This window comes from Piliocolobus tephrosceles, chromosome 1, assembly GCF_002776525.5.
Source record: "Piliocolobus tephrosceles isolate RC106 chromosome 1, ASM277652v3, whole genome shotgun sequence".
In the NCBI taxonomy this organism is placed as follows: Eukaryota; Metazoa; Chordata; class Mammalia; order Primates; family Cercopithecidae; genus Piliocolobus; species Piliocolobus tephrosceles.
Window position 1 is genome coordinate 42,576,696 of NC_045434.1, and position 13,881 is coordinate 42,590,576.

General features: G+C 34.9%; 1 protein-coding gene across 1 annotated transcript in view; it reads left to right on the top strand.

The window, feature by feature from the left end:
* HMCN1 (hemicentin 1) overlaps positions 1 to 13,881 on the top strand; it is a 454,750-nt gene that overhangs the window by 185,445 nt on the left and 255,424 nt on the right. The window contains exons 10-11 of the mRNA XM_023203379.3: positions 1,741 to 1,862; positions 6,751 to 7,026. Coding sequence (XP_023059147.2) covers positions 1,741 to 1,862; positions 6,751 to 7,026 — 398 coding nt within the window. The remainder of the gene's footprint in view (positions 1 to 1,740; positions 1,863 to 6,750; positions 7,027 to 13,881) is intronic.

Sequence of the window (13,881 nt, forward strand, 5' to 3'; positions counted from 1 at the left end):
CAGGGAATGTAAGAGAGAATCCGTTTGCATTAGCAGCAGGGTGCATTTTTATTTGACGTGTTCTTTTCCCTATTCCAAAGTCTACCCTTCAAAACTTTTTTTATTATGTCCACATAGTGCTTAATGTCAACTGAGAAGGCTCTATGAAAAAGAGAATTATTTTCATGTAACATTCCATAATCAAGAAAGGAACAAGTATAACTGTAAAGAACATTCTTCAAGCATTTAGTAAACTGGTTGTATGTCTTTGGACAAATTACTTGTCCTTTCTCTATCTCAACTTTCATTTTTAAAAAGGGATTTAGGACTCAAAGAATCTTCAGGTTCTGTTCTAAAATTTCCATCAATGTGTTTTTTATTAATCCTAATATATGCTCAGCTTTTCAGTAGGCACTGAAGAAAACACCAAAGATGTACATATTCCAAACCCCTACCTTCCTGAAACTTACCAGTACCTCCTAGATGATGACATTTACAAATTTGTGCTTAGTATACTCCTGTTAAGCCTCGAAGATACAGCTTACATGATCAGTATGGTATGGAGTCAAGTGGTATTCTGCTTTCATTCTGAAAGTGACAAGAAGAACCACTGGCATGTAGTTAGTGCCTACAGAATTGAAAGGAAACAATGTTTAACGAAAGTGAATTTTCTCAGCTACTAAAACACATGGAACAATGACCTTGCTTTGTTTCTCACTTTCCTAAGGCACAGAAACCTGTTTTAACTTTTTTTACAAACCCTAGTTGTAGCAAATAGGAGTTAAGAGCTCAGTAAGTTCTTCTTGGTTTTTGATGATAAATATGGTGTGTTTGGATGGGGAGAGATCTGGAGATATCACCATAAGGTATCATATTTTATACCACTTTCAGAATTCAGTGGAAAGTCTCTTGTCTGCAGTGGGCTTTTTACCTTATCTGTGTCTTGATTTTTTTAAGGTTATAAGTAGCTACAGATGATACAGTAGAAAAATTATGAAAACATTTTTGACATTTCAGCCACACTTTAAAACAGGACAATGCCTATTTTTGTAGATCATTGAGCTCTTTGAAACAAAGATTAAATATCTATTATTAAGACACTTCCAGAAAATGAGAAATACTTTGAACAATGTTAGAGGACAAAGAATAAATATTTATTAAATGAATGAGTACATAATATAGTAGAGGGATTTTTTTTTAAACCTAACTGATAGAGTTTAACTATAAAACTGATCATTTGTTTTCATTTGTCATTGTATATGTAGGTTGAACGATATATGGCCTATCGCCCCATGTGGAGCTTATCTAAAAGAAAGTTAAGGAGAATTTATCTTCTTAGAATCAAAAAGTAGATTTCCTACCTTCAAATTTGTATATCACCTAATTAAATTGCTTTGTCTAAGATTCCTACTGACATGACCAAACACTGGAAAAAATAAAAGGAGAGAGGATTAATGAGTATTTCTTTGCCAGCTCTGTTATCTTATATTTTGACATAGCTACAAAATATTTCCCTAAATAAATTTTCAACCTCTATAATTATTGTTTATGTTGTATCTTTTGCTTAGTGTAGAAAAGCCTCACATTCTAGTAAAATATAAATGGTATGTCATTTTGAGTTAAAAAGAACCCTGCAGTTTTATCAATTTATTTTATTTACATTGTTCTTTTGAATGAAACTTCAAAAAAAATAGTGAATCATTGCTTTCAACTTGGTCTTATTTTGTAGTAACTAAAAGTTTTCCATTATCTTACCTCCAGAGAATCTGCCAGTGTGAACTTAGATATTGAAAAAGTCACTTTGTCTGACGAAGATTTCTATGAGTGCATCGCTGTCAGCAGTGCAGGTACTGGACGGGCACAGACATTTTTTGATGTATCAGGTAAATACCACTAATTTCTTTGCAGTTGCCCAAGTATTAATGCAGCTGTGGAAATGGGATGTTTGTTAACCAGTTTGTGTTTATACAATTGTCTTTATGATTATTTTATTATTGTCTATCTCTCCACTGAATTGAGAACTCAAATCCTGGCTTCACCATGTATCAGATACATGACCCTCCTTGGGCTAATTATTTAAGGATAATAATTATGCCTTGGTTTCCCTAACTATAAAAAAAGCATAACAACAAGAACAGTCTCTATTTCATGGGAAATGGTGAGTATTAAATGATATGTAATATATGCAAGGCACTTAGAAGAGAGCCTGCCACATAGAAACACTTCAGAGACATTAGTGATTATTATTATTGTTGTTATCATTATTGTCAGGGACTAATGAATAGTTTTTGAAATGATCATATAGCATTTTCCTGTGAACAAATAAAATTTAAGTGAAGGATCTATTCTGATCAAAACAAGGTTAAATGTTCCCTTTTCCTCTCCCATATTCATAATGAGCAGAGCACTTTTATGAGTAGATTGTGATATTTAAATTAAAGATGATAATGAAAACGATTATATTCTAAGAACACAGGACCTCAGTGGCTACAATATTCGCACTAAGAAGGGTAGAAGTAATGCTGATTATTTTGCATTCAGATAGTATGTTTCCTATTAATAGATGGGAGATATAGTTCATATTATTTTATAAGGTAAAATACATTAAAGTGAAAAAAATAATTTTTCCTCTCATCTCACCTAATTTTTAGGGGATAAAAGACTACCATTTATAATCAATGATCAGGATTAAGTCATTTACTTGGTGTTTATCTATAGTTGGAAACTTTGTTTAGGCTGAATGATTTTCTACCTGCCTTGTGGACTAGTGTTGCTATGTGTTTAATTGTAACCTATTCTGACCTATATATTGCTGCTGTTGAATTTGTTACAATGTCTATATTTGCTTTTAGTACTGGGGTGCATTTTCTTCAGACAATTTAAGACAAAGGAAGCTTATAATTATAGGTATATCATATATTTAGAAGTCTAGGATTTGTTGTTTGCTATCAGTAATTTCAAAACCTTAAAGCAGAAGCATGCAAGTCAGACAAGCATGTTCTTCTTGCAGTTAAACTATTTGTATTCTGTTACGGCTAGAAAAAGTTTGTCTTCTGAAACAATTTAGCAAGTTGACATACATCACAAACTATTCAGTTTTTCATGTTCAATAATTAAAAAAAGCATTGGAGTTATGTCAACATTCCTCAGCTTCTGGGAAAACAAGCACTTGAACACTTGAGTATTTTTCCCAGCAATACTTTTTAAGAGAAGGACAACAAGGAAAGAGGTTTGAGTGAGTTGATTCAGACATCTTGCATAAATAACTGGGAAGTGCCAGGAAGAACTTGTGAACTGACTGTCATGAATTGGGCTTGACAGTGTCAGGAACTTCCATATGTGTATTCTACACATGTTCTTCTAGTAGCCGTCTGTGACCTGTGCCAGCCAGGCAATGGAATAACTAGGAAATTGTACTGTGCCCAAGCTGACTTTCAGGAATTGTTTTCCACTCAGTCAATTTAAAAAGAATAGGGCAGAAAGAGTGATGGCAAGGGCAATGACTATAAGAGCAGAAGTCACAAGTGAGTGCCCCTTTGAACTTGAAAGAGTGGAGTTTTTGTTTTCTGGGTTAGCTGTTGCCTAGTATGCCAGTCTTTAAGCTCCACCCACTTGTGAATTTCCCCTAGCCTAGGCTGAGGTCCCAGCTCAGCCACTGCACTGTAACTACTTATCAGCACACTGGAATCAGGTGCAAATTCACAGGATAATTAGATCTTATATTTTTTAAAGGGGTATTAGGAAACAAAGCATTATTGAACACTAATATTCTCATGCCATTATGGATATTATTTTATTTAATAAAGTCAAGGAACACCCAAGAGCAGTTTAAAGAAATGCCCAAGTTCTATCAATATGTCGCCTCAGTTTTTGCCAGCACTTTTTTCCTAGTTGACATGTTTGAGGACTTTTGTTTCATTTGAAATGTTAGTTATTGGGTTATTGATTGTTTTAAATGCACAATAGGTGTAGAAAGCATTGTTCTTTTCTTTTGTTGAATATAAACACATAGAATCTAATGAGTGAAACTGCAGAAGCATGAAAAACTTATTCTTTTCAAATTACATTTAGTAGTTTAGTTTGATACTAAGTTATATTAATTATCTGTACTGAATTGTTTTACTAACACAATGACCTTCACCCAACACACACACACACACACAGAAAGTACTAAAATTCTGAGTTTAGGTAAAAATCTGAAGAGAGAAAACTTGTCAAGGGCATGTCAGTGACAGGAAACCTTAAATTATAATTACAGAATATTCTTTTAGAAAGGCTAAGATTTGGAAATAATCTTACACCACCTTATCATTTTATAGCTAATGAAACAGAACCCAGAGAAAGCAAGTGACCTGTTTACGATCAAATGGGTAGATAGGTCGTAAGATGTAGATTCCTGGCCTCCTGATTCTCAGTCTCATGGTCCTAATGTCCCAAGCCTACGCTTGTCACTTTTCCTCCCTCATTATTGAGGTTTCCTTTCTGCTACCCTAACCCCAGCCTGCTTTCACTCAGGAATGGCTGCCCTTTGTACTCCTAGAACAGGTTATTTCTGATAATCCATAATCTTGGCCTCCTTCACAAACTGCTGTAATTCTCCCTCATCACTCCCCTATTCCTACCAACTTTATTCACATATGTCTAAATATTTCCATGTGTATAATATTTATTGTCTTGAGGTATTTATGCAGTGGTGGTGTCATATGTCATTATTTCAAATCTCATCTGCTCATGTATGTTATTAGAAAGTTGGCATGTACTTATTTGAATTTATATTTGAAGAGAAACTGGTATCTGGGGTGGAGTTTGTATGCAGGAGGGTTTTTGGAGAGTTCTCTAGGGAAAAGCACCTGTGAGGGAATGAGGGAAGTGGAAGAAGAGGATTTGAGCTACAGTTGCAGCAAGGGCCTACAGGCAGCTCTGGAGCTGGGAGGGCCCTGAATTGAGCGAGGAGAGCTGGGTCTTTCTTCCTTCATTAAGAAGTAATTGGATGTGAGCAGCACTGGAAAGTGGTGTCTAACCTTCAGCATGTTTGTTTCATAGGGATCTGAGAGCTAGAAGGAGTCTTTATGATAAATTAATCATCTTATTTTTCAGATAGAAAAACTAAACTAGTAATATCACTAAATTGACTTATCTAAAGTCACACAACTAATTAGGGGTAGAACTAGGTGGCCTAGCATTACCAAATTTAGCAAATTAAAAGCACAGGATGCCCAGTTAAATTTGAATATCACATATGTGTGACCCAGATATTACACGAGCCATACTTGTACTGAAATATTATTGTATTTGTATCTGAAATTCAGATTTAACAAAGTGTCCTGTATTTTATCTGTGAACCCTCGCCAGACTCCAATCAAAGCTTCCTTTGTCCTGTATTCTTTCCAATGTATTCACTAGCTATTCTCATAAGAGATTTAAAAATAACAAAATAATAGAACATTTTTTTAACTTCAAATAGCATATACTACTTAGAAACAGTTTGGAAAACAATGATAAATATAACAAAATATAGAAAACACACATATATCACTCAGAGATAACCACTGTGGTTTTGGTATACTTGTTTTCAGTCTTCATTCTAGGCTTATTATATTAATCTGCACTCATATATAGTTTTAAATAGCACGGGGATAAAGTTTGATCTTGAATATTTGACACACTTTCATATTAAACTAAAACAGACACATGAATTTCTAGCTAGCATAGATCACTGCAGTTTTTATTGCTGCATTATTTATAATGTATTGCTACAGGAGATCATTTTAAAGTATTTGAGCAGAGACAGCTTTGGAGAGAGAATTTAGATTCACTCTCAAAACTAACTAGAGCTAACTCAGGAACAGGAAACCAAACACTGCATGTTCTCACTCATAAGTAGGAGTTGAACAATGAGAACACATGCACAGGAAGGGGAACAACACACACCAGGGCCTGTTGGGGGGTGGGGGGCAAGGGGAGGGAACTTAGAGGACAGGTCAATAGGTGCAGCAAACCACCATGGCACACGTACACCTATGTGACAGACCTGCATGTTCTGCACATGTACCCCGGAACTTAAAGTAAAATAATAAAAAGAACCAACAAACTAGAGAAACATGTGATTTTCTGCAGAAATGTTGGTTAAATGTTTAATTAGTAATTGGCCTTTGACCATATCTGAAACACATGCATTACTCAATGCCTTTCGTGTATATGGCTCTGTGTACAATTTTATTAATGATCTGTTCCTACTGTTCACCTGAACTTCATAACTCAAACTGTTCCCCATTTCTGCTTGAACATTTATCTTACTCTTCTATTGTCCTATGTCTTCTTAATGAGACTGTAACTCCCCTGAAAGATGATACTGTCATTTTCATGTCTACTATCCTTTTTGTGCTATTTTCTTTACAACACTAAATATATATTTTTAAAATTTAAAAGTTCGCAAATGCTACTTTCATCAATAAAAACTTGGCCTCATTTTGCAATCCTAAATCAGTCAAGTTATACTCTTTTGCCATGCCTCTTTGACTCTCATGTCTATAATTTATAGCTTTGGCTTGAGCATCCTTTGGTATGTAATTGTGTACTACTTTCTAAAGCATCCTTTCAGTGATCATTTTGGGGGGACTCATAGTCATACGCATTAATGGAGTAAGTTCTGTTGCACTGCATCTTTCCTACTGGATATTCAATACATACTTATTCAGTTTTTAACCCACATCTGTAAGTGAGCAAAATGGCTTTTAGATCTCCTGATTTGAATTTTTTGATTTCACACAGAACCGCCTCCAGTCATCCAAGTGCCTAGAAATGTTACAGTCACTCCTGGAGAGACAGCAGTGTTAACATGTCTCATCCTCAGCGCAGTGGATTACAATCTAACCTGGCAGAGGAATGACAGAGATGTCAGACTGGCAGAGCCAGCGAGAATTAGGACCTTGACTAATCTGTCATTGGAGCTAAAGAGTGTGAAATTCAATGATGCTGGAGAGTATCACTGTATGGTTTCTAGTGAAGGTGGATCATCAACCGCTTCAGTTTTCCTCACAGTGCAAGGTACAGTGCTTTTGGTAACTTCTGAATTATGACATCTTTCTGTCTTCTTTTTTAAAAATTTTTGTCCTCCCAAGTTGGCTATCTGAGAGTATCTACCCAAATAATTATCGTTTTGAGTGATAGAATGCTTAAGCGTACTCAGTGGTCTATGGCCAAGAAAACTGGAAACTAAAACATCACTAACAAATAGGAAACTTTAATACAATCATAACTAATCATAGTAGTTGAAGATGTTTATTTTAAGACAATATAAAAATTGTCTCTGGATAATTTAATAGTTTTAAATTCTTTAATCCATCTTGTGGATTTTTTACAAAACATACTAATTAATAATTGGTCAAAAAACAATTTCTTCCCAATTTAAGTACTGTGTTTTTGCATACATAATTAATGTACCTTTTGTTGTTAAATTGTGTAGTAATTCTCACTAATCCCTTTAAAATAAAGGTTTAAGATGCTTCTCATCTTGGTGAAATTTTATTGAAACATAAGCAGAGTTGTTTTTAACATTATTTGTCTTACACACGCATGTACACACACAAGTGCCTATTGAAAATAAACTAATTGTGAGCCAATTTTGAATTATGTATTCATAGATTACATGTTCCAATAGTTGAAAACAAATTTATGAGCAATGTGGTTAATGGCTACTAAATATATATTGTTCAGGACCATCAAATGACGAGGAGAAACCACTCCAAAGTTTCTCTTTCAGTGGAAACATATTTGGCTTCTAAACGTCTACAGACCAGCTGGGAGTCTTAATGTAATGAACAAATTACTGTTGGCAGTTTTTCACTGTTAAGCTGAAAGGTTCAGTTACTGCCTCAGCAGAATATTTTATTTCAGTTCTTTGATGTGGGAGACTGATTGCACCAGAATTGGGTCTATTTGATTGTGGTATTAGAAACAATTTTATAACATGCCTGAAGTAACAGTCTCAGGTAACTTTTTAGCAAGGTTACCTAAGAAAATGACCATTGAATTTCAAGGCTAACTCTTAGAATGTTGTTAATGACAGAAAAGTGAAACTACCATGAGAATTAACAAAATGGTTGACATCTGATTATAGTTTTCTCCCTGGTAGTTGAAATATATGCTGCAATCAGTATGTGTGTCTTTTGTTAGTTGAGCTGAGGAATCCTCTAGGGAAATGTTGCTTTTGTAAATGGTTCACCACATTTCCACATGAAACTGCCTAGATAATATGAGTCGATCCAAGTTCTAGCAACTTGGGTTACTAGAACTTGGAACTATTTTACCGAACTGATTGTTTCAGATAAAATAAGTGCTAATGGACTTCTGAAATTTGATCTTGGTTCTTTGTTTGAAGTTCCTTAGAATGAGATTGTAAACAAATCAGAGCCTTCCTTGTTTCTCCAAGTTAACATTATAGTCCATAATTTTTCTGTTTAGTGCATTAGAGCGGTGATTCTCAAACTTCCATGAGTAAGGAATTACCCAAGGACTTTTTAAAAAATGCATATTTCTAACCCCACATCAAGCGATGCTTTTTCCATAGGTCTGGTGTATGGCCTGGGAATCTGCATTTTAATAGACTTCTCAAGTAATTCCATGGACATTTTCTGAAAACAGCATATATATCCATTCTACAGAATGAACCATATGATCTAGAAATGTGTATCTTTAAGAGAAGCCCGGGCCGGGCGCGGTGGCTCAAGCCTGTAATCCCAGCACTTTGGGAGGCCGAGACGGGCGGATCACGAGGTCAGGAGATCGAGACCACTCTGGCTAACACAGTGAAACCCCGTCTCTACTAAAAACTACAAAAAAACTAGCGGGGCGAGGTGGCGGGCGCCTGTAGTCCTAGCTACTCGGGAGGCTGAGGCAGGAGAATGGCGTAAACCCGGGAGGCGGAGCTTGCAGTGAGCTGAGATCCGGCCACTGCACTCCAGCCTGGGCGACAGAGCGAGACTCCGTCTCAAAAAAAAAAAAAAAAAAGAGAAGCCCTTGACTCTCTTCTTTCTGGTAAAATAAAGCCATTATTATCCAACAATTTTAAAAAGTGCTGAGGTAAGATGTTATATAATACACAAAACATAAATATAAAAACCATATGACAGTACATCATTACTGGGTAATCTGTATTAGTGGTGTAAATCTGTATAGAGGTGTTATTTTATGGCCTGTCTAGTTGGCCTTGAGTTTGAGGGGCCAATTTTGATGATAAAGGATGTTTCAAAAATCTAACAAAAATATACTCTAGAATTGATAGTAGTGCTCAGTAAAAATAAGAGACTTTTGCTAGGTGTAGTTACCTAAGTGTATTATTTTATGGTTGAATGCACTATTGGAAAGCTATGGGTATTTGATGAAGTAAACTGCCATACCTAAAGGTAAAGTTTATGACAATATGAGAGCTGATAAACTATTGACATTAAATCTTACATTACAAATTAATTTCACTTTAATGCAGTTAAATCTTTTTAAAACCAGAAATAACAAATAGTTTTAGAAAACTTAAAAGAAAAAATAATACTTGGATTGAATACTTTAGGAATAGTTTTCTTGTTTAAAGGGGAATCAGTAGTTTAATTCACAGCCTCATTTATGTTGTTATGCTTCCACTGGTATGTTTGGGAACTATTTCTATCTGGAATACTTTTAAGAGTTAAAAATCTAGATTTTACAAGTTTTTTTTGTAGTAATTTTACAAAATATAATTAGCAAGAATTTTCTTCTTTAAGATAGTATATGTCTAGTATTGCAGCCTTTCTTTATCTGACAATAAATTATATATAAAGACTTCAAAAAGACAAAGCTAAAGAATACTAAAAACTAGCAGCAATTAACAGCAGCAAAAATCCTAGGAGGAATTTTATATGTATTACATATAAAGATTTTTTTCTTATATAAATATGTATATAGAATATTTATCTATATTTTAAGATCACTGGAATGAAAATCTTAACAGTGCTCCATCCTTTTTCTGTTCACATGAAAATAGGAAGTATCTTTGTCCCTGTTTTATAGTTTGCTCCAAAAAGAAAATGTTACTCTTTGAAGAAGCCAGAATGCTATTTTCTCATACTAGCTCTAACTATCCAGTTAGGAAACTAGCAGGATAGTAAATGAGCAGGCAACCTGGTCTCAGGTAGAAAATTGTAACCTGGTTTGTATCAGGTATAGTTTTAGATATTTCCCAGTATACCGGCTGGTTGTTTTCTGACTGGTACTTTTTTGGTTAATGTTTGCCTTGCAAATATTCTTAATAGTTATATGCTTTTAATGGAAGTTTATTGCTTAGTAACATAAAATTTTAATTCAGTGTAACATAAAAACAGATATAAATTGTTTAATACTGCCCCAGATGATTTTGATACGTACTTAACAATATGACTTTTTTAAGAACCTTTATCTGGTGAAAGGTTTTTTAACTTACACTGTATCGTCTAAATTATAATTTTTACTTTCATTTTCTAATATATTTATTGTTCTTGAGAGACTAGAGTTTAAGGGCATATATTTATTCACCCGATACTTGGTAAAACACTCAATTCTACTATTTATTAAATCAGTAACACCTGTTTAACTAGCATTTATAGTTGGGCTATGCACAGATTTTAAACACAATTACATACCAATAAATAAATGGGAAAGGCTTTAAACCTGAAGAAAATCATTTTTTTTAAACCTTTCGTTTTGTGCCTTAGGAATATCATGAAGCCACTTTTAGATCTATGCTCAGAATCTGTTAATATAAATATGTGTAAAATATGGTTAGTGATTCAGCAAGTTTGATATCGGGAGATTTGTATTAGTCATTTTATATGTTGTTAGGAAAGACACGTTGGTAGCACTCTGAAAGGAGATTGCAGTACCATAAAAATAAAACCTTCTGAAGTTACTTAGTACTGGGGTGAAACAGCCTTAAGCATTCCAGAAGTCTCATGTGTGATAGATAACCCTGAGAGTATCATGGTAATTTAAGAGAGAGAATAAATGCTCGTAATGATCCAGGCAAACAAAATTAATTTAACTGCCCTGGCATGATTTCTGTCTATTAAAAATGAAAACTAGATCACACAGTAGAAATAAAAGAAACAATGTTTCTATCTTTCATTGTAAATTTTCATGTAATCCAGGAAGACAAGATTTCAAAAAGGCTTTAGGAAAAAGCAGGAATAAATTTTAATGCTGACAATAATAGATAGAACTTTTGGATCAACACCTACCGATTTTTTTCTACTGTTTTCCAGATCTTTGAGTTCATTCTCGATTTTTGTGATTAATTCCCTGAGTTCATCAAAATTAGTGCAAATAAGCTAAAATAAAACACAAAAACACAGCTTGATAACACATAATATAAAACACCCAAAATGTGGTAACAGAAGTTGTTTTAACACACACTGAATTCACAATTATTTTTCTCTGTAATAGTAAAAAGCAAGGAAAGTTCTGCAGTTTATATTTTAAAATATATTTATTTACTTGCTATGATTTATGAACTTCAGGCTTAGTATAAAAGAAGCTGAAATTTCAACATTGGTGGTTTTATCCCACATCCCCACCTTTCAGTTTGCTTTATAATTCGGGTACTTTCTTAACATTATTAACTTTCAGCCCAGAATGACAAAGATCTGGAAACTCACCCTAGATTTCACAGGTTGTCAAATCACCTTTAAGAAATGCTTCATCAGGCAGTCTCCCAGTAGGTGAATAAACACACTCCTGGAGAACTGTTATACCTTTTCCTTGGTTTGCTAACTGTACAATTTAACAAACCTTAGTTATTGCTGTTGGGGTTGCTAAAAGGACTGCAACTATATATAATACATTCAAAGACAAACAAAATAAAGTCACATTCTTAAAAAAAAAAAAAAAGAAAGAAAATTGTAACCTTGGATATATGTAACCTGGGATGTATGTTTCCCACCAATGAAAGTATTTGAAAGCAAGAGAAACATCAATACGAGTGTCAGTCAGGAATTTTAGAAACAGATGGTTGCAGAGGGGAGCATCACATCTCAGCCAAAAGAGCTCCATAGATGAGGACTGGGCAAGGAGCCACGTACATCAGACTCTTACTCAGCTGCAGAGCTGAAAAGGGGGTTCAGCTCCTCCAGAACAGAAGCAGAGTGAGAATGAAGTCAAGTCCATCCAAACACTTTGTTAAAAGACACTAGTTTTGGATGAATGTCACCTCATTTGAAGACGAATAAACAGAAAACTATCGAAATAAATAAAACAGTGGGAGGGGGGAAATGAAACATAGGACTTAAGTAGAAATGCTGAGGAACAAAATAAGGCAGGCAGGGAATACTTAGAAGAAGTGGACGCTTTGAAAGCAGCTTATTCTAGAGACAAGGGGAAAAAGTATTTGGCCTGCCCATTATCTTTCAAAAAGACTTCACTTCTTTTAGATGACAGTGTATATTCATACGGTGTCTTAGTCTGTTTTTTTGCTGCTATAACAGAATTCCTGAGACTGGGTAATTTATAATGAACAGAAATTTACTGGCTCACAGTGCTGAAGGCTGGGAGGTCCAAGATCAAGACTGGGGCATCTAGTGAAGAGTGAAGCCCTTCTTCCTGCATCATCACATGGTAGAAGGCAGAAAGACCAAGAAAGCAAAAGAGCACATCTACTCCTGTGAGCTTTTTAAATAAGGGTATTAATGTTTTCATGTGGGCAGAAACCTAAACATCTCCCATGAGGCCTCATCTCCCAATGCTGTTACATTGGAGATTAAGTTTTCAGCACACAAATTCAGGGAGACACATTCAAACCATAACATAAAGCAAGAACTGGCTAAGACAAAAGGACAATAATAAGTGGAATGGGCTGAACACAGTGACTCATGCCTGTAATCCCAGCACTTTGGGAGGCTGAGGCAGGCAGATCATGAGGTCAGGATATTGAGACCATCCTGGCTAACATGGTGAAACCCTGTCTCTACTAAAAATACCAAAACTTAACCAGGCATGGTGGCACACATCTGTAGTCCCAGCTACTTGGGAAGCTGAGGCAGGAGACTCTCTTGAACCTGGGAGGCGGAGGTTGCTGTGAGCTGAGATCACGCCACTGCACTCCAGCCTGGGCAACAGAGTGAGACTCCATCTCAATAATAATGATAATAATAGTAATAATAATAAATGGAATGGAAGAAGTCAGAAAAGATTTGATTTTTAAAATGCAATATTTTAGTGCAAATATGTAGTAGAGGCACTGAAGAGCAGAATTTATACTATATAAAAAATCATGGATGTGGTGCATAAATTTGAGAAGTCTTTCAGAATATTGAGGAAAAGAACTAACAGTTGAATAATATGATTTTTTAAGTGGAAATTAAAAAAAGAAGTTTAATCTAAAATTTATAGGAGTTTAGGAAACAAAGACAATTGAAACTAAAGAAATAGTCTGAGATATAATTGAAGAAAATTGTTCTAGGGAGAAAAAGTTGTCTTGGGTGAGTAGATTAACCAAGGTAAATGAAGGGAGAACTTCATCTAGACACATCCTGGCTGAATTTGAAATTACTAGTAGGAAGAATCTACTAATTCCCCATAAGCATATGACTAAACCCATTGTAAACAGAAAGATAAAATCAGATTTGTGTCTTGACTTCTTATGCTAAAAGCTAGAAGATAATTGCAGTGGATATTTGTCATAATTTTGCTCTTAGGGTCTAAATACTTTCCCTATTTTGGGGAGGAATTATTTATTATCTTGGTGGGAAGCAGAAAACAAGTGAGGTCAGATAATTCATTTTCCTTATTCCCTAGATCACATGACCCACAGCCAGCCACTAATATGCTCCCAGTGGGACTTTCACTCTTGCCAAGACCATGAACACTTAAAAAATTCCAATTTTGGCAGCATCATGGAATTTA